The sequence below is a fragment of the Hemibagrus wyckioides genome, linkage group LG14 (genome assembly GCF_019097595.1).
Source record: "Hemibagrus wyckioides isolate EC202008001 linkage group LG14, SWU_Hwy_1.0, whole genome shotgun sequence".
Classification (NCBI taxonomy): domain Eukaryota; kingdom Metazoa; phylum Chordata; class Actinopteri; order Siluriformes; family Bagridae; genus Hemibagrus; species Hemibagrus wyckioides.
The window spans coordinates 978,450-1,000,572 of NC_080723.1; the positions used below are offsets into that span (position 1 = coordinate 978,450).

General features: G+C 39.6%; 2 protein-coding genes across 10 annotated transcripts; both read right to left on the minus strand.

Moving 5' to 3' along the window:
* Positions 1-99: 99 nt before the first annotated feature.
* Positions 100-11,467, minus strand: islr2 (immunoglobulin superfamily containing leucine-rich repeat 2). 9 transcript variants are annotated; one of them, XM_058408545.1, is made up of 4 exons: positions 11,385-11,419; positions 11,130-11,214; positions 10,312-10,376; positions 100-3,131 (listed from the first exon to the last, which is right to left on the minus strand). In XM_058408545.1, the coding sequence occupies exon 4, from the start codon at positions 3,120-3,122 to the stop codon at positions 1,002-1,004; it is 2,121 nt and encodes a 706-aa protein (XP_058264528.1). In that variant the 5' UTR covers positions 3,123-3,131; positions 10,312-10,376; positions 11,130-11,214; positions 11,385-11,419; the 3' UTR covers positions 100-1,001. The 9 variants fall into 9 exon arrangements, with proteins under 9 accessions (XP_058264528.1, XP_058264526.1, XP_058264531.1 ...); XM_058408543.1 differs by having other exon boundaries at positions 10,312-10,870; positions 11,385-11,400; XM_058408548.1 differs by lacking the exon at positions 11,385-11,419 and adding an exon at positions 9,812-9,887 and having other exon boundaries at positions 11,130-11,331.
* Positions 11,468-12,543: 1,076 nt separating this feature from the next.
* On the minus strand, positions 12,544-21,847 carry sema7a (semaphorin 7A). Its single transcript, XM_058408790.1, has 14 exons — positions 21,470-21,847; positions 21,194-21,327; positions 20,904-20,945; positions 20,516-20,611; positions 20,316-20,415; positions 19,634-19,744; positions 18,699-18,841; positions 18,156-18,334; positions 16,857-16,965; positions 16,029-16,224; positions 14,827-14,942; positions 14,512-14,657; positions 14,338-14,393; positions 12,544-14,252 (listed from the first exon to the last, which is right to left on the minus strand). Exons 1-14 carry the CDS (start codon positions 21,558-21,560, stop codon positions 13,885-13,887), a joined length of 1,887 nt encoding a protein of 628 aa, XP_058264773.1. The 5' UTR covers positions 21,561-21,847; the 3' UTR covers positions 12,544-13,884.
* Between the last annotated feature and the right edge of the window lie 276 nt (positions 21,848-22,123).

A 22,123-nucleotide genomic window follows, 5' to 3' on the forward strand; every position in this document is an offset into this window, starting at 1 on the left:
CTAACGCATGTTGCTGATCATCTCAAATGAATAGAGTACCTGGTGTAGACAGAACGCATTCAGATGAAAGACAACACCTCCGCAAGAACTAAACCAAACTTCTTCATCAGTATTTTATTAAGTTCACGTACATAAAATCATATCAAAATCTTTGAAAAGATAATTCACAACATCAGTTGAACAGCTCGACACAATTCACTAAGCGAAAGTGTACAGGACGTGCGTAACAGGCTGATGGTGAAATGCAACGACTGAGATATAAAAAAAGAGGACATCTTCACACTTTACTGCTTTACACCACATATCGACACCGAGAATATCTACCGTTCTATATATTCTAATAAAACACACTCGGAAATACTTCGTGTGTGACATGCCACGAACAAGTAACCTTAAACTAGAGAAAGGAGACGTTCAATCAGTCCAAAAATGGCGAGACGATCTTCTTAAGCACCCGCTCCTTAAAGGAGACCTGAAGTCACACAATGCACAAAATGTCACTTGAAGGTGACCTGGGTTTTTTAGACTAAATTTTTCGCACATGCCGTGGAGTGAAAATATTCTCTTTCAGAAGTAACTATCTGTGCAACGACGTTTGAACAATAACTGATGAACATGGTTTAGTGCCCGGGGCGCAGGATGACCACAACATTACGTTACCAAACCTCTCGGTTAAAGGACATTTGATTGTTAGTAGGAATTTCTCTACACTCTCTTACATGTATGCAGGGATGTTAAGTTGAAGAATTTAACGTTGAGTTGAGTTGAATGTACAGTTCAGTGTTCTGTGTGTTGGAATAAATTCCTTTCGATGGTAGAGATCGGTTATTTATAAAACCCAAGAACCAATATGAAATATATACATTTACTGCTATATAACTGAGGTAAAATAGAGTTAACGCACCTTCTTCAGAGTATTACAATAGTAAGGTGATGTGCTCATCGAAATTCACCTGGTTTGGAATGTGGTCGAAAGGTAAATATTTTACACACTGTCGGTTTTAGCGCGGCTCTTTATAATTGCCGTTTATTTCCTCAGATATATTCACTGCCTCAGCCCCTAAAGGTAACCTGTCACTATACTCGGAGCCCACTTCAAACTCCTCCTGTGTTTTGGACTGCGACTCAGGAATGGACTCGGTCACCACACTGCCCTCGGCTTCCTCGCCTTCCCCTTCTCCTTCCTCTACATCAGCTTCAGCGTCTCCCTCACCAAGTTCACTTGCATTGAAGTTTTTCTCGGATCCCACAAAAGAGGCTCTTGGATCAAAATCTGTTGCTATGTGCTTCTCCATCTGATCTGCATTCTGTGTTTTCATAATCAGTTTATAGGTCTTCCCTTGATACTTGTACAACAAGTGACAGCAGGTGGCTCCTAGCAAGGGCACTGTGGCCAGAGCTAGCAGGAAAATGCTGACCACCACTATGATAAGCAACGATGGGATTTTCTTCCTTGTCGTGAAGACAACTTGAACCTGACAGTCCTGGCCTCCATAGGTAAGGCACAGAGTGTAATTGGTGCCTGGCCGCAAGCCTCGGAAACGATATGTGTTGACGCCGTCCTCGATCTTGGACCACTGGACAACTGAATGTCCATTGCCAGTGCCCACGCAAACATACAGCATGTCCATAGGAGATTTTTTGGAGGATGACTGGTAAAGCGTGAATGGTTCCTTATTCACAGTTTCCAGGTCTTGGGGATGGTTGAGGTGAAGATTTGATTTGGTATTTGCCATCTGTAGAGGATTAAGCTGGACCTTTGCCTCAGTCTCAGACACTTCCAAAGCAATCACCCCAAAGTCAAAGGTATACTGTTTAAGGTCATCCAAGCTCAAGTTAAATGCATGATTGGATATATACTGTGTACCATCACTTATTCCACACTTACTGGTAAATGGCAAAGTATTAATATCAATCTCTTCAGTTTTAATATTAATGGAGGATGATCTAGTTGGAAGACTTTTCGGCTGCTCATATAAGGACCATTCATTATTTTTGTGGTTCTGTTGGCCAGACTTATTGTTAATAACTTCTTTTCTGTCCAGCACAGAGTTGGTGGTTACTTTTGTGCTAACAGCCATTGCAACTTTCACTGTGTTTTCAGCTTTGCCCATGGCATTAGTAGCTGAACAGCTATAGTTTCCATCTTCTTTTTTGCTCATACGAGGAATGATTAGCGTTCCATTTTGAAAGATGTGGAATCTTGTATTAGAGGGTGCACTATTAATAGGTAACTCACTATTTTCAACAAGTGAAGGCAATGGGAACTTTAATAATTGGTTTCCTGCAAAAACTTCCCACTCAACATCAGGTTTGGGGCTTCCTTTGGTTTCACAGTTTAAGATGACCACGTGTCCCTCGTGAATCTCTGTGTTCTCAATGTTGGGCTGATAGGTTATGGTAACAGTTGGAGCCTGACATGTCAGTTTTGGCATGTTAATGACCTGTGTACCTTTTAAATGGGCAGGTGCCTCACATAGGATGTTGTCCTGCTCAGGAATGGAAATTTTAGATTTAGTAATCCAATCCCTCATCCACTCCAATTTGCAAGAACAGGAGAAAGGATTGTTGAAAATCTGTAGGTGTGACATGGAGATAAGAGCATCAAAAGTTCCTTCTGCAATGGTAGCAAACTTGTTATTGTTGATGCGAACTGAGCGCAGATCTTTCAAGTTGGCAAATGCGTCCTTGGGCAGACTGACCATCTCATTGTTGTTCATTTTCAGCAGCTGTAGAGCAGTGAGGTTAGCAAGGTCCTCCCATGGGAAATTGACTATTTTATTATGGCTTAGATCCAGATTCCTTAATTGGACCAGTGGTGCCAACGTGTTTCTCTCAATGGTGACAATTTCATTGTGGGCCAGCCAAAGCGATGTAGCCTGGGTCACATTCACAAAATTCTGGGATTTCAACACTTTGATTTTGTTTGCTGAAAGGCTAAGAGTGGTCACATTGGATGGCAAGCCCTCAGGTACCAGGTGAAGTTCTTTGTAAGCACAGTCCACAAAGTGATGTGGGTGTTTATCTGAGCAGCTACACTGCTTAGGACAGCACTGCACAGTCACTGCAAAGGTAATCACTGCAGTCCCCAAGGCGAGGAGCACCAAGGACCTCGTCGCCATTTTCCACACCTGCAGTGAACACATTCACAAAGAAGTGGATGAGTATACTGTTGATAACTACTAAGCAAAAATTCACTGGCTAGAATAATTTGAGGAAAGTCATTCTTTTTCAAAGACAGTGAGGCACCACATGCTACCCCATATTTGCATTTAACACATTAGTTTCCAAATATGAATGTAAAGGCAAAGGTTCACAGAAATGCAAAATGCGCTCGAAAAAGTAAACAAACCAACTTAAAGCGCGACTTCCTTCAACCGTATGTGAAATACTTGGACATTTTTTGTCATAAGACTTCATTCTATATACCGTGTAAAGGTAAAGCCAAAAGAAAATGCAACTCTGTGTGCAGGTTGTGCGCGCGCCTTTCACATTGAGCGCAAAAGCGTGAAAGCGCGCGACACTACGCGCGCCGCAATCGCGCTCTCCGTGGTGCTGAAATTCTTCCAGAAACGTTTAACTGCATCCACTTTTACAAAAATACGTGAAATAGGAGTCAAAGTAGTACTTACCAAGATACATCACATTCACTTAACTCAATTCAGCGCAATGGAGTCTGGACAGTACTGATATGCGGACCAGTTTTGTGCCCAAAAAAACTTTCAAAAGCAGCTTTATACTGCATTTACTTTCTAGATTTGGAATTTAATCTCATGTTATTAGCAAGTCTTTAAACTGCCTTACCTGTACCCGAGTACTCCGACTCCTTGTACAGAAACAAATCAAAACAACACTCGATGAAATATGAAGCGATTTATCTAGAGGTGGTAAGGAGAATTATTCCAAAACATAATTAATACTCCTATGTTACTCTGGGAAACAAAGCAATATTTGTTGATGGACAGCAGATGAGACATTTTCGTCTCACCGTGATGCTTAGCAATCCGGAGGTAGTTCTCTGCATGCGCATCGAGTGTGAGCAGAAACCATTGCGCGCTCCCGCCTCCATAGAGCAATGGGAAGGATCGTGCACGCGCAGCCTCTCCCTTTCTATACATTAAAGCTACGGGAAATGGCGCGCCACAAAGAACAGGTTTATAAGATGTTACAAGCGAATTAGATAGGCTTTTTACTGTCGAAAAATCATAACTTTTAGTTTTTAATAATATGTTATTTCATAAAAATGCGAAAGCAACAAGCGGAAAAAAACAGTTTCTATTTTCCTGTAGCAGTCCAGACATTTAATGTGTACACGATTAGTCTCTCAGTAACACTGAATTGCGTGGTCTAGCTGATAATGATTCAACTACACTAAGAAGTATTAATCCACGAATAAAAAGCTCACGATTTCAGCATTTAAGTTGTAAAGTTGTATTATACGAGTCGTAGAATGATTTTTATTTAAGTAAAGCACAATGAGAAGTGACGAGTGGTTGACTAGTTGAAGCATTTCATACAATTTTTCATTTGACTCGGTTTTGGAGTCATTAATTGGACTTCCACTTTTCTGCGCCACACCCACAATGCATTTTGTTGTACTGACAGACAGCATCATGAAATCTCGCACGTTTTCGGGATTTTACGCGTTAGCGAAAGGGAATTTGTTTAAACAGTTCCAGATTTTGTGTATTCTGTACAAATGGTTAGGTGTGTATTAATAACCTATCATTAATTCAGTTTATAGGCTGTACTTTCAAAATAAACTCACTGCTTTTGCATTTATCTGGATTAAAAACAAAATATTAAAACAGAAATAAAAGTTGACCCATAACGCGACCTTGTCTTAACATGTGAAGGTTTAGGTCACTGTGCAGTCCTGCTTTAATAACGAGACGAAACCCCGGCGACTTCACAACACACCCTGTTGCTTCAGAAAGCTGAGTGATGTGCAGCTTCTCATTGCTTCATGCGTGCTGCCACCTAGCGTCTAATGCGCGTAAGTGCAAGAATGCCCTTCAGCACACCTGTCTCCATTACTGAGGGTTTACAAAGGGGCAGCTTTTAATGCATAATTATAATAATTAATGCATAAAGGACGAAGTACAATTTCCTTAGCATTACAGTATTTAAAAAAATCATCCTTTGGTGAGAGTAAGACAGTACACAACTAAAAATTAAATTAAATTAAAAAAAAGTAAATAAATAGAACATTGTAAATAAAATTCGGATATGAGAGAGCACATAACATTTGTATAGCCTGACACTATTTTGAAAAAAATGGGAGTGACTGCATCGCACAGTCGGGGCACTAGGCGGCTAACTGCCTTCAAACCTGACATTTGCAGTGCTGGTGACCCTGAGTGTCTGTGACTCATTGAGATAAGTAGATACTCGCTGCAATAAGCCACACTCTGACCCTGCATCCTGTCCATCATATGGGTCCTTGAGTTCTTTACCCACCAGTCTGCAAACTTTCATGTGTACTCAATGCATCCTCATCCAAAGTGAAGTAGGGAAGGAGGTTGCACACATTGTGCCAGCTAAAGCACCATCACAGACCCTACTGTTTATCACAGATTGCACCTCCACAACACTACATGGCTTTGGTACAAACTCCACGACTCTATATTGCACTCTACTTTGGGTGAGCTGTCAGACACACAAGGTTGTACGTGATCACGGGAATCTTTGAGAGAAGAGGCGATCTCAATCCTATAGGAGTTAACTATATTTGGTCTGAATTTGGGCTTGTTTAGATCCCTGCCATATAAACTGGACAATTCTGTGCAATATTATAAGTTTTAGGGCTGTAAAATATGATGTAATCTACAGAGATTAAGTTCTGAAACAAGTGTTTGAGCCATGACTTCACAAACCAGGCAAATATTTATCCCACATAGATACACCAAACATATGTAGATGCATGATATTGATAAGTTTTTGTGGATTTTGTCCATCACACCCATGATGTCCAGCATTATGATTGCCCTACACTGAAACTAAGAGGCCCGAATCTGCTCTAGTATGTCAAGGTCCAAGACATGGCTTACCAATGTTGGAGGGGAAGAACTCAAGCGGCCTGTACAAAGCCCTGACCTCAACTAAACACCGTTAAAAACCTGAACTGTTCCTCCGGCATCCTGATATCACTGTATGACCTCACTTATGTTTTTGTGGCTAAATGGGCAAATCCTCACAGCCACACTCCACAGATCTCTAAAAGAGTGGAGGTTATTTAACAGAAAAGAGGTAACTAAATCTGGAATAAGAAGTTTAAAAACCACATATGGGTCTGATGGTAAGGCAACAGATCAATTTTCCTCATTTAAGCAGTAGAATGGTTCTGGGAGAGCACATCTGGAACCAGAGTGACATCCATTTTTCCAACATCATTAAGAATTGTACATCTACCTGATGAAAGAGAACCTTATAAAAGTCCTTCAGCTGTTGGTTGAAGGATAGTGAGGCTAAGATTTACAACACAGCAATTATAGGCTAAACCCACTATTACTGAGGTTATGTACCATGTCTCCTGAAGGGAAAAGATGCTTCGACAATAGACTTTACCTATTTTTTATTACAAATTTTAATTTATTTATTAATGAGGAAGTTACACTTGGCCAGCGCTAACAGCACCCAGTGCTAATCTGACCTGGTCAACAATTGCTGTGGAACTGCCACAGGGCCAAAGATTAGCAGAGTGAATGCCAAACTACAGCAGGTTACAAAGATAACCTGGTTCCCTTAGAAGGAAACAAGATGCTGTGTCATGGCTAACGTTAAGGGACCGCTTCTTCGAGGAAGTTGTGTCTGAAGCTCTGTATAAAATCACACTGATTTATCGGCTCAGGTAGGTCAATGGGATAATGCAATGTGTGCCAGCAAGATCATAAAAGGGCATCTAGGTCACAATTGTCTGATAATGCATGAGGGGTGATGTCAGGGGTGTGGCAAGCGATGCAGCATCTGGTTCCCTTCTCAGGGTTACATACTTAACACAGTGTAATTCCCTTTCAAGGAAATTCGACACTGCATCATGGCTAACACTGCGGGAAAATCAATACCAGCGCTGCAACACACCGGAAGATGTCCGACCCAGAGGAAGTGAAAGGGCGCGAGCAAACCGGAAGCAGAGCACCACTAGCCCTGCAGGACCAGGGAGCCAGGAGTGGAGTCCAGGTGCAGGTTAAAGAACCTGATAAAAGTGTGCGGAGAGGATCAGCACACCACAGCACAAATATCCTGGCTAGAGTACTGGTAGAGGCCATACCCCTGGTGCAGTGAGCCTTAACATCCAGAGGTGAAGCCACACCATGCGTCTGGGTGATAGCCTCTACTACAGAGTGTGTAAGGTGCTGCTTGAAGACCAGACTGCTTTTGTTGCGGCTGCCAAAGCAAACAAAAAGGCAAGAGGACTTATGCCATGTGCTCGAGCAATGGCCGTAAGTGCTGAGAGCCCAACCGGGGCACAGCAGGTGCAGTCTCTCCGCTGTTTCATGGGGTCAGAGGACAGAAGGCCTGCAGAATGACCAGATGACCAACCATCATGGTCAATAATGTTACCTGGAGAGAGGGTAGGTAATGAGGGAGAATAAAACTGTGCTGTTACCATTCCTGTTCTTGTGCTGGAAATCATAGAATAAAAACAGTTTGTTACAAAAAAGTTTTGTTACTGGATCAAGAAACATTACATGGTACCAGGAGTGATGATCACCGACACCCAGACTCGTCATGGAAAGTATTAAACTGCCTGACGCTGTGAACTGGAGTGGGAATATTGATAGTGAATGCTTAAAGCTTAGGCAAGAACTGGAAAGAATGACATCAGTAGGAGTCATAAAAAAAGTGGAAGAGCCTACAGAGAGGGTTAATTCGATGATGTCTGTGAAAAAAGCCAACAGTGATCTACGTGTTTGTATGGATCCAAAGGACTTAAATGCCAACATTTAGAAAAAACATTATCAAATTCCAACGTGAGAAATTATAAGCAAGATGGCAGGAGCAAAGTTCTTTACATAGCTGGATGCGTCTCAGGGATTTTGGCTCAGGGGTATCGGACAGCACAAAGTATTGCACATTTATAACACACCCTTCGGGCAGTAGTCCTTCTTGAGGATGCCGTTTGGAAATTCCTCAACTCCTGAAGTATTCCAGAGCCATGGAACACATAATTGAAGGCATCGAGGGTGTGCATGTTTATGTGGATGATACTGTATTGTGGGGATTCACAAAAGAACAGCACAACAAAAGGCTCATGGAAGTCCTACGGTGAGTACAGAGGTACAGGCTGAGGAGTGTCGGAAAGTGGTGTGGAACCAGACCAGAGTAAAGTACAAGCAATTCTTAAGATGCCCAGACCCACAGACAGAAAAGCTGTACTAAGGGTGATGGGAATGATTAATTTTGTTGGAAATTTCATACCGAACTTATCTTCCTAAACAGTGTGCTTGAGAGAATCCATAGCAAAGGCGAATTGAAGTGGACAGCTGATCATGAACAAGAATAGGGACGACTGACGACTCCTCACCTCAGAGCCAATACTGGCATTCTTTGATCCAGCAAAAAGGATAAAAATACCGACATATGCATCCAAAGACGGACTGGGACAATATTGGAGGCCATATGCCTCTAGAACGATGATTCTGTCTGAATCTCGATACACACGGACAGGAAAAGAATGCTTGGGCTTGGTGTATGGAGTGGAAAGATTTCATAGCTATGTGTACAGGGTGCCAACATTTGTGGCAGAGACTGATCACAAAGCACTGATAGCTATCATTAAAACGAACTAGAATCAGATGTCTCCAAGAATTCAGTGACTGACGATGTGACTGCAGAGGAATGACATGGAGCTAGTTTATACCCAAGGAAAGCACATAGTTTTGGCAGATGCTCTATCCAGATCTGCAATATGGAATGGACAACATGTTGAAAGCTCCACAGATGCTGAGATGCCTGCAACAGGTCATTACACATCTGAAGGATGGCTGGCCTAGAGGAGAATGTGCTCAGTACTAAAACATCAGAACAGAAGTGAGTGTGGTCAAGGGACTTCTGTTGAGACAGAACAGAGATAAGACTGCATGAGGGGCACCTGGGAGCAGAAAAATGTAAAAGAAGGGCTAGAACTGCAATCTATTGACCTGGGATAAACGCTGACATTGACAGGATGGTGTCAACCTGTGATATTTGTTTGAAGCATCGTGCTAAGCAACAGAAGGAGCCAATGATTATCACTGATTGGCCAGATGAACCCTGGCAGAAAGTAGGGACTGATTTTCCTGAATGGACAGAACTAGACTACCTGCCAAACTATCCAGAGATAGCATTGCTTCATAATACATATGCTGCTGGTGTAATAACACATATGAAATCCGTCTTCACAAGACACGGCATTCCACAGGTGGTTTGCAGCAATAATGGGCCATGCTACAGTAGTAAAGACTTCCAGAACTTTGCTGATGAGTATGGGTTTCAACATATGACATCGAGCCCATTATTTCCGCAGTTGAATGGAAAAGCAGAGAAGGGAGTACATATCATGAAGATGTTAATCAGGAAAGCAGTAGACATTCAATCAGATCCTTATTTAGCTCTGCTGAATTACCGTGCTACTCCACTAGAACATAGTGTGACTCCTGCAGAAATACTAATGGGCCGCAGATCACGAACCATACTTTCTTTATTAGCAACACTGAACAAGAACAAATACCTAAAAAGGAAACAACAGCACCTGTAACAATGACAAGACATCAAAAAGCTCAGAGCCACTCTTCAATAATGACACAGTAAGACTTCAGAATTCCAGTACCTGGACTACAAAAGCCACAGTCCTGGAGGAGGTAAACCTAAGATCTTACACTGTCAGGACAGAGGATGGTCAAATCCTGAGGAGAAATCAGAGGAGTCTGTTGAAAACAAAAGAGACAGTACTAGGGGATAATTCTACAGAGGACACAGACTGTGCAGTATCACCAGAAACTCCTGAAACGCTTCCAGTAAAGGATGACAGAGAACCAGATAATGACATGCAGTCACTAATCCTGAGAAGATCAAAACGCACAACAAAGTCCTCTGATAGACTTAACCTGTGAATAGTGCTTAAGCATAACATAAGCATTTGAGTGAAGAAAAAAATATATGGGGAAATGTAATCTGTTGCTTATTACTGCACTATGTAAATAATTTTGAGTTTACAGGATTCATTGGAATAGTTTGTTCGCATCCAAAGGAAAGGGGATGTAGTGATAGATTAGAATTTATTTGCCAGTACTAAAACTAACCGCTAGGTGTCAGTAGTGTTACCCTTACCTGGAGAGTGCGTAGGTAACGAGGGGGAATAATAAAAGTGTGCAGTTACAGTTCCTGTTCTTGTGCTGGAAAACATAGAATAAAAAGTTTGTTACAAAATAGTTTCGTTACTGGATCAAGAATCAAACATACCAGGAGCACGCACAGCTAAGATCCACTTGATAAAATTATTTTAAGATTATCAGAACACTACCTTAATTCTATGTTTAATTTTAGGGAATACACCATCAATATAGGCTTTATGGCCCATATGGACAATATGGCCGAGAAGTGCAAAACACAATAACAAATCTGAAAATTCAATAATAAATAAAAAAAAACCCAAAATAACAAATCCGAAAACACAAGAGCAATTTAAACAAAGTGGAAAAGGTAGGTATAGTGTGTGAACAGAATTCTTCCCTCTGATTGGACGAGACATGGGTCACTCAGGATCTACGGGAAGTCCAGCAGTAGCTGCAGCAGTAGAAAGTGGATTGGTGTGTGTATGAACACAGCTCTGCTCTTATAGCGCTCCTTACATCCTTTAATCTGGAATAGTTTGGTCTTCTGAACATTCCTGGTGTGTTTTTAGAGATCGCAAATAATCTTTACTCCATGATACACTATCAGTATATCCTAAAATCACGCCATATGAACTTCCTCCCTCTTAGTAGCACTGAATGAAGTCCATTTTCTTAATAAAAAAATAAATATATACTTTTGTTATTTTCTTTAAAAGATTTAAAGTGGCACTACTGAAAAACAGAAATCACCACAACATCCAAACCCCAAAAACAACAACCAAGTGTATTACCCACTTCCTTATTTCTCCTTACCTTATATACTCTCAGTCCCCTAAGGTGAAATATCCTCAGTATGAAATATGAAACACCCAGTAGTAGGTTTAACATATGAGCAGACCTATGGTATAATGATCCATAAATCACTGTAAGCATTTTAGTGCAAAATAATCATAGGGAAAACCATAATGGATGAGAGTGCAAAGAGAAACAAGAACCTTCCCTGAGATTAACAAAGATTGAAATCAAAAACAGTAATTATAGCACTGAAGAAAGAGCAAAAATACATACGATAAAGAGTGTATAATGCGAGCTCTTGAGCAGAAGACATGTGCAAATTGAAAAAAGTCCCAAAAAGATAACGCCCTGAAACTCTCACAGAAATAATGCTGTGTATGCAGTAAAGTAGCTGACTGTGTCAGTATAAAGGAGAACCACTGATGTGCTACAGTCAGCAATTATATCTCATTAATCAAAATGCATGTGCAGGGTAGTTTTTTCTGATAAATAAGCCAGTGTGACTACAAAATAGATAAAAAAAAACCTTAAAATTCTAATTCAAATTTTATTTGTCACATAGACAGTATAACATGTACAGTATAACATAATTAGCAACTAGCAACTTACTGTTTATTATCATTATTATTATAGGTAATTGAACAAATAAAGTATAATATAGTAACATCACTGTCTAGACTTTGTTGAACAAATACAGCTTGGTAGTAAATTATTTCCTCAGTATGTTTTGAATAAACCTTTTTTTGTTTGGAGAAAATGTGTAGATGTGAAAGGATTATTGTTACCCCTTTGCTGACCAATGGTTCCTTTGATCTGACTCATGAATAGGTCATTGTTCTTAGCGGAATCTATATCCATTATTCTGAGTAAGGCGTTAGCCTTACATCAATAAGCAGCACAAGGGCACAGTAAAAAGTCTCACAGACTGGCAATGATCTTATTTGGGTTTCTATTCAGGACATAGATTAACAGATTACTCTGTACATCCTGACATGGCCTTAATCAGGGTTATATACGCTCAACTCTAAGATTGCCTGTGCACCTAAGACCAGGAAACTTCAAGCTCTAGCTAAGCCAAATTCATGTTAGCCAGATACCATGCTTCCTGTACCTTTTTAGGTTACATCTTGTTCCTCTTTTACTATATTACTGGAAAATACAGATCTGAATCCCTGTAATAAAATATTATTACTGGCCTAATGTGGCATCACCCTAGAGCTAGCAAAACATATTTTAGGTGTAACCCCTTTTAGCGGAAAATTGTCCTGTAGAGTACACAAGAATAGCTGAAATACTCTGGAAAGGCTCGGTTGTTTTGTCATGTATCCTGTATCACCACCTGGTGTTGTATTCAACCATCAATAAATAATGGCTTTACAAAGTGTTTTTCCATTATGTAATAGCACATGTAAACAGCACACAGTAACCGATCCAGACACACAAATCTTTAATAGAAAATTCTTGTTAAAAATATATGTTTATATACACACTTACGTTTACTTATATAAATAGCTATGATAGTTATAAATAGCTGAATTTGTTAATAATGACTTCAGGAAAATAAATAAATATTTTCTCTTGTTAATATGTACAGTGTACTAACATCTAACTAATCATGCAGTCCTTTTCAGTTTAGGCCATTTTAAAAAAAAAACATTCACAGTGACCACGTCACATGGTCCACTCATTATAAAACCTTCATATCACTTAAATCAGTTACAGCCCAAATCACATCACCACACACACACACACACACACACACACACACACACAGCTATATATGCATTAGGGGCACTCAGGGGTGGTTAGGAAAACAGCTTGAAACAAAGGTCCTTAATAAACATGGGGCTTAAAAGGGAATAAAAATAAATAAATAAATAAAAACTGACAAGAGTTTAGACAAGAGAAGAAAAACTATCCAAGAACTAAATGAATGTGTACTCAAAAGAAATGACTCAAAAATCCTACTGTACATCCTTTTCATTTCTGGTTAGTTCACAGCATAAGTGTTCAGTAAGACACATAATATCTAGAAAAATCCAGCACATGATGTGTGGACTAAAAATAAGTGCATGAGCCTCATGGTTGTAAAGATAACTATTTAGATTCAGAAAGCTTCATATTTCAACATGGCAGAAATCCCTATTTATAATTATCTGTGTGTGTGTGTGTGTGTCTTTTTGACTATTCTGCCAATTATGTCAATACAAAATAATGAAGCTACTCTGAGATGGTACCGTACCGTGTTTGTCCTTCTCTATATACACTCTGCAGTTCCTCAAGGTGCTTTTACTCTAGCACTGTTCATAAGTGCTCTTCTTCATACCTTCTTTACAAAACACTTTCACTGAAAATACTGACAATAAAAGCATCAGCCTTGGTGTTAGAGTGTTTCATGTTGTTTTCAACAATAACATATTTTACTGTTAGAACTGGGCAAGGACCTGAGCAATAAATAACACAAAAACATATTACAGTTTATATATATAAAGTTTTACAGACTAAATTATCTCACTGTGCAGTACTCTCCCTGTTACGTTATTCCAGACTACACCCAACTGTGAGACATTTTATTGCTCATATTTGGCTTTATCTCTGTGGCAATCCCAACCGCCGCGGAAAGAAAACCACGTGCCTGGTTTCTATCATTTGTACAAGGATTTAAGACACACCTACTTGCTTTCCTATGCAACTGTCGATATATTGTGTTACTAGCGGACATAACAGGAAAGAAGCTTAAGGTCAGAAGCGGACACACTGCTCTTTAGGCAGATTAATGAACTTGGAAAAGTAGAGAGGTGATTACAGCCAACAGCCATTCTCTCTGAGCTGCAAGTCTGAAGGCTTTGTTCAAGGTCTGACCATGCAATTCATATACTTTAACCATTTTGTCATAGTTGCGCTCCCTTGACACACAGTTGTACGTTCCATAGTCATGTGCACCGACAGCTGGTATTAAATAGAGGCAGTCGGACTCAGTCCTCTGGCATGGTGCGTTTTCACCTCTGTGCTCCCAGCTGTAGGTGGCATGGTGGGAGTCAACTGGGCAGGAAAGGTAGAAAGGGAAACCTTTAGGCACAACGAGTACTGTTGGAGGGGCTGGAAATGAGAATGGTGCATCCCGCTTAGGCCTTTTTGGAGCTGTGTAACAAAAATGTTGTTTTATAGATTTCAGTGAGCACTGAGAAAAACAACATTGTTAGGGAATTCATGCAAAATAGCTTACCTGAAATTCTGGAACATATACGCGGCTCACCAGTGGCAATATTTTGAATTCCCCCTCTGCAATTAATTTACAATACAATACCCTTTAGCTCATAGGCTTATTGAACTTGTTTACAATTTTTTTGCAAAAATTTGACAAACATGCAAACTTCAAGAAAATGTTCGCAAAACATACTTAATTTGTGAAGTGCATCCATTTTCAGTCCAAGCACAGTATGGGTCCCTGGAAAGAACACAGTCTTCACAGGATGCATTATAGTCCTGGCACTTCTGCAGGTCTAAGACAGACATCTGTCCAGGATATCCAACAAACAACTTCCTCTGAGGAAGTAAAGTATCAGCAGCAAAGAGGGAAAACATTGTGTGATTTAGATTGTACTATATTCTGACTGTATTCCTAAAGATACATACAGTATATTAATTAAGACATCTTTAGAGCACAATATTTTCAAAAAGAATTGAAAAAAATCACATCAGAGTCAGGCTGTACCTTTTTAGGGTGTAGTTTCATAGAGAGAACAGGAGCAGAACCACTGCAAAGACTTGTTTCAGAAATGATAAAGGCTTTGGAATCATGCTCCAGTATCTTATGGATCTTTCCAGTGTCTGTAGTTTATACACACACACACACACACACACACACACACACACAAATGCATTGAATGGCTAAAAAGGGGAGACAATCTGATCTAATATCTCGTATGTCATAAGTCTTATAGAAGGTGTGGTCAGCAAATCATCAGGGAAAACTAGCATTTTTAACAACAACCTTCTCTACACACTCAGAGGAACACTCTACCTGCCCTCTTCTACATACATGAGCTCACAGATGCCTATGATTGCCCACTGTTGCTCTGACTGCCAGGGTAAAGAAAGCATGACCTCCGTCCCGACCTAGTGACCAATTTTGCTCCATTGGCTCCCAGACATATCTCAATCTTCCAACAATAAGCCACACCCCATGTGGAGGCTTATACTGGGAAAACCTAGGTTTGGTGACATTGTTTGGCTTGTAGAGAGCTTGAAATCTAAACCAGGAAATGTTTTATTCAGGTACATTAAAGTCAGTGTGTAACCCTCACTAAATAATGTATCACTGCACCTGAGTCACACAACAACAGTATATAGAAAACAGAGTCCAATCCAGTAATGAAAGAATAAACACAGGGATCAGACTTTAGAGGCCACCTTAATTATAGTTTTGAACCATTTCCTTTAATAGTCCCATAATGTCCAGTTACACACAATAAAGGCAGGGGAAAAAAAGGGACACAAACATACATTGTGAAGCCTTGCAAATTGGTCCAAAAACTGTGTAATTTCTTAGCTACTGCTAAATTGGATGGTCATTCTCTTAAATTGGAACAGTTGCCACTGCTATGTTTCTCTATGTACTTTTACCTAGCCATTTTTTGTTCTGAATGCTGCTCCTGATTTCTGGTACTGTGACCCTGTCTTGTTTTTTTAATTAAGATTGAATAGTGTTTTGGATTTGTCTTCCTTTTTATGTCTCTCTGGTGTTTACCTTGATCATATCGACCCTGCTATTATTATACATCCTGTAGACTCTTAGCCTCAGTAAACCCATTGTTAAAACTGTAGAGCAGACGTTGCAGAAAGATGAACATCATTTTGAAGCTTAACGACGACATAAAAATCCATAATAATTGAATATAATGAATTAGTGCTTACCTGTAACAAGCAGCAACACATTGTACACTTCTCCATCTGAAGCCTGCACACTATCCACTGCAATCTTGGTGTAATTATTATTGCTGATGTAGAATGGAGCATGCTTCTGTATGGGGTGGACCCAGTCAGTCATCTCTGGATGATTTTTAACAATAAGGATAGTAGGGTTTGGCAGAGTTCTACTGTCCCTCACACACTGAAAAAAGTCACAATTTGTTATTAAATCAATAAATATGGTTTGTGTTCCTTGGATTTGAATTGGATGCCCTGGAAAACAAAATATGGAAGTCAAAAAGACTTTAAAATACTAAGCTGAACAGTCTCTGCAAACATGAATATTTCCTATTGGTTGAGGGAACAAAAATATCATAAATTATTCTTTAAAATATTTATACCATGCACTTGCATTTGTAACTGCAAGTGTGTGGGTTTTAGTGATATATTGGCTTGTGATGTTAAGCAAATGTAGGTTTGTAAGAAATTCCAAACAGAGGTGTGTCAGTATTTGGGGGTCAGTCAGTACTGTACATCCTGACCATTGTGAAGCTAATATAATAGGCATTGTTATGAGATGAAAAAAATATCCTAACAGATCCCTCTAGGTCAAAGGATAAAGAAATGAAGGAAATTGTTGGGGGTTTAATATAATTGCACCACTTAGGACTCGATAACGTTAAAAATCCAAACAAAAATGATTCTTAAAGTTTACTTGAGCATGCCTAATTTTGTTTACTTGATTACCTCCGGTTGAGGACAAGTAACAATACAAATGTAAGTGAATATAGTCTTAAATTAAAAGAGAGGTAAGAAAAATAAGCATGTTCTTACAGTTCCTGGCCTTGGGTTGGGAATTTCCTCATTGTATCCTTTGAAACTGGAATGCTCAAAAATGCCATCAAGCTCATCTAAGGAGTATATGCAAACAGCCGTGGCATTCCTGTGTTAACAAACAGACATGTTAATACAAACAGGTCCATTTAAAATGAATTTACTGCACAGCATCTTCATACTTCAGACAAGGAGTATATACATTCCTCAGCCATAAAATTAAAACCACAGTGGGAGAAATGGGCAACTTTGACAAGGAACAAATTGTGGCTAGACAAATTGGTCAAATGCTATGTAGTGGCAAGTTCCTAATGAAAGTGGTCCAAGAAGGACAACCGGTGAGGAAGTCATGGGTGACCAAGGCTCATGGATGAGCGTGGATAGTGAAGCCTAGCCCATCTGGTTCGATCTGACAGAATAGCTTCTATAGCACAAACTGCAGGACTTAATGCTGGCTAGGATAGAAAGGTTTTAGAACATACAGGGCATTACAGCTTGCTGCCTGTGGGGCTGTGTAGCTGCAGAGTGGACAGAGTGCCCATCCTGACCCCTTGCCCACAGACAATAGCACCTATAATAGGTACTTGATCATCAGAACAATGTAAGGAAGTTCTCTGATCTGATTAAACAAGTGTTGTTTTTAAGAAGAACTGAGGGCAAGAGGCTTTCATTATCGCCACACATACATTACAGCACAGTGGAATTCTTTTCTTCACGTATCTCAGATGGGGAAGTTGGGGTCAGAGCGCAGGGGCAGCTATAATACAGCACCCCTGGAGCAGAAAGGTTAAGGGCCTTGCTCAATTGCCCAACAGTGGGGCTTGGTGGTGCTGGGGCTTGTGTAAAAGGTTCATTCGTGGGTGCACATGTGATGCAAATTTGTTCAGGAATGGTTTGAGACACCTGAAAAAGAGTTCACAGTGTTGACTTGACCTCCAAATTCCCCAGACCTGAATCCACTCCAGCATCTGTGGGATGTGCTGAACAAGCAAGCTCAAGCCACAGAGGCCCCTTACAGGACTTAAAGGATATGCTGCTGCTAACATCTTGGTGCCAGATACCACAACACACCATGAGAGGTTTTGTTGAGTCCATGCCTTGAAAAGGGGACCAACATACTATTAGGTAGATGGTTTTAACGTCATGGCTGGTGGGTGTATATAAATTGTTGTCATGTTGTGCTTAAATAAAGGATGTTTACCTACACTAATAGAGGAGGGTGTTTACTAACCATGTTGTACACAGACAGAGTGTGTTGTGTGCTGGCTAAGCTATACAGAGATAAAGGAGGATGTTTACCAGCTGCTTGAGAAAAGAGCATAGACCCGAGATTCCTTCCAGTCATTAGAGTGCAGGACAAAGATATCTTGCAAGCGGTTAAAGTACAGTGACTCCCCAGGAATTGCACACACAAGACGTGCTTTCAGGAATGATGTCCAAATGTTTTGGAAAATTCTCTTAGGCCCACCTTTGTCAATCTACAAAGAGATGACGGGAATAAAACAGGATCTGTTAGCAGCAACTACAAAAATAGTTCAGTGTTCTTACATTACAAGCCAAGCTCAAGCTAAACGCATTGAAAGCACCATCTAACAGCATGATTAAATAACACAGCAAAGGAATACTCATTTCCCTGTACAATGAAAAAAAAAAGTAAGGTCCAGACAGTAGAAATAATTATATGCCATGGTGGAACACACAATATTTTACGACATGTTTTTGTCCATCAACACGAAGAACCTTGGCATGTTATCTGTGCAAAGTCCCTCCTTTTTAAGTGTGCTTCATAATAAATAGTAATATATATTTTACATAGTAGTATACTTTACAAATGCTGTATACCTTGCATACTCTGGCCACTCTAGTGATCCAGGGGTCAGCTTCTGGATTTCTGTCTGAGTTTTTCTCTCGAAAGAGAACATAGATTTTCTCATTCAGTGGGTCCTCAGGTCTTCTGGCCACAAACGCTGAGATAAATGTCGGTTCTGGAAGGGAATAGGCCAAAAGAAAGCCATTTACAGCTTTAATTTGTATATAAACATTGCTATTATAAATATTTAGTGATTTTAATTTGATTTCAAAAGCTTTGATTAAAAAGAAAAAAAACTTAGACGTTTATTTAGTTGTAAAATATACCGACCAAGCATAACATTATGACCTAATATTGTGTTGGTCCCTCTTTTGTCAAAACAGCCCTAACCCGTCTGGGTATTCTGACACCTTTCTATCAGAACCAGCATTAATGTCTTCAGCAATTTGAGCAACAGTAGCTCGTCTGTTGGATCAGATCACAAGGGCCAGCCTTCACTCCCCACGTGCATCAATGAGCCTTGACTGCCCATGACCCTGTCGCCAGTTCACTACTGGTCCTTCCTTGGTCAACTTTTGATAGATACTGACCTCTGCAGACCGGGAACACCCCACAAGAGCTGCAGTTCTGATCTGATCCAGTGGTCTAGCCATCACAATTTGGCCCTTTTGGTCAAACTCACTCAAATCCTTACCTTACACTTACTTACATTTTTCCTAACACATCAACTTTGAGGACAAAATGTTCACTTGCTGCCTAATATATCCCACCCACTAACAGGTGCCATGATGAGGAGATACTCTTCTTCTACTTGTCTTATTCACTTCACCTGGCACTGGTCATAATGTTACGCCTGATCTGTGTATAGTATAATTTGGTACAATGCCAGTGGAGTCACTGTCAGTTTTCACATGTAATATATAATATTTGTGTGTGTATGTGAATGTGTGCAATTTCATTTATCTACCTGTAACCCATGGATCATACATCCATAAAATGTTTTGGATGCCAGCTTGTCTGCGGAACTGTAGTGACGTTCCATCCGAATAAAGTGGAGCTGCAGCATAAATGTCTCCATCTGTGGGAAGAAAAATAAATAAATAAATACACACAAGTGTTAGATAAATACTTTTTATGTAACACTACTAACTACACTACATGTCCATAATGACATCATAATACATACAGTGGCTTGTACAAATGTCTTCAAGTAGTGTTTATGTTTTTATTTATGTTTTTTTCATCATGTCACTCACTCTCAGTATGTGAGGAAATGATACTTGAATGTAGTAGATTTTAATTAAAATCAGCAGCTTTTTTTAAAGCCCGACTAGCCTGAAGTACCCTTAAAAAGTGTGAGATTCAGCATTTTAAGGCAATGGAAGGTTTCTGAAGATGAAATATATATGCCCAATATATGCGGTATATCTTTATGTTCAACAATTAACTTCGAAGCTACAGGCCATCTTTCCATAAATACAAATGGAAACCTGCAAAGGGGGTACAAGCTTCTTAAGCATGCCACAGGCATTTAAACATTGACTGTTGCTCATTGTATTTAGCTGTTTAGCAATTTCAATGCTATAGCCATTCACCTCTAAAAGCATGTAGAGTATCTGCATCCTTTATTAGCAATGAACTTCACATACCTACGACAAGAGACAGAGAGTTTTGGGAGTAAGTGTAAGGCGAGATGCCACTGCCGTCTATACTTTCCACAACCACATTAGAGCGATTTTTTCTCAGATCCTATAAAAAAAAGAACAGTTCAGGGGAATATCAGTTCAGTCCAGCTGCATTTCACACACCAGCAAAGAAAATGATGACGGATGTTCTTTAATCAACCCACCAGCTCCCAGCACTTTGGCTGCCTTCCATTTGTTCCACAAACAAAAAGCCAGTCCTGGAATTCTTCGATTACAGTTATGACGTATTCACAAGAGCTCTGAAATATTGGGAAAATCTGCACTTAATAGGTACCCAACACTGACTCAGTAGACTCTGTAAAAACTTCTGGTTTAGTTGTTAAATAAACCACACAAGCTTGTAAACATGCATTGATAGTGTCTGGAATTTGAACTGAATTCTGCTTAGGACTTTAATCAAAGATGACCTGTAGAATACTACAGTAAATCAAAAAGACTCAACAAAAACCAGCTAAAATTTGGATTTTCACAGAACAGTACAAGATGTCTAAAAAAGTTCTTAAATGTTCCTTGCACATTAGGCATACATACCCCATGACAGGATTCACCTCTGTTATCGGTCAGGGTGTGATTCTACAACAAAAATACAAATTCATTTTTATTCCACACAGACACTCACATCACACAACCCCTTATCTTCCTTTCACAACGATTAATAAAGAAGCAGATATTTATTAATGTGCTGTCCTGATAGATTTGCAGCACAGATTTCTGCATTAATAAACTCTGTTAATAAATGTGTTGGTTAAAACAGGTGCATTAGTGATATATAAGGGCATTGGTTTCATTGTCGTGAATTTGTCATCGTTATCAATATTTACCTCTTCTACACCATCATCGTTCAGCTCCAAAACATAGTTCACTTTTCCCAAGAACAGGCTGTCGGATCCATTCCGAAGGTAGAAGACTGTGTGGCTTACATTTTCTCTATAGATTATATGTTCTGGTGAATTATCTGTTAAAAAAAAAATTACTTCAGTAAAATCATGTGAAGCTGAAGATCTAGAGCTCTGTCCTTTACTGTTACAGAACCTTCTGTCATTATCCTGATTAATAAAACAAGACAAATAAACGTGATGATTGATTAATAAACATACCTTGTCGTAACGTTAACCTGGGAATCGCCCATGTACAAATAACTGAGAGAAAACACGAACCGAACAGAGACGCCTGGTAGACCAGTTTCATTTCTATAACCCAGGCTCTGGAGTGAGGAGAAAGGCTCAGGTTTTCTGTAAAGTTGATAAACTCCACTCCCGATCACAGGGAACAGGTCTATTGAATAAAATCCACCAATGTCTCCTGAAATAGACAGAGAGCTGATTCTTCCTTCTGATTTTTCGTGTTCACGGTGTAATGAATTGCGCAATGAGTAAAATGTCCATCAAAGACAGCCTTCAGCATTTGGGTAAGCTCCAGCAGCACGTTCTGCGCAGTTCACTGCACACTGTATACTCCGGTCCTCTTAAGAGGGCTTTTAGTAGCCCGTCCACTTTCCGGTGAGAAGTGTGATTAGATTAGTCACTATACATCTGTTAAATCCACGCTCAGTTTGGTTCTGTTTATATTATATTATATATTTTATTATATTTCTACAGATTTGACTCAGCAGGAACAGGTGCTGGTTAGTTTAAGAGACGTTTTTTTCAAAATAGTCTAATAGTCTATAGATATACAGTAACCTATATATATATATATATATATATATATATATATATATATATATATATATATATATATATATATATATA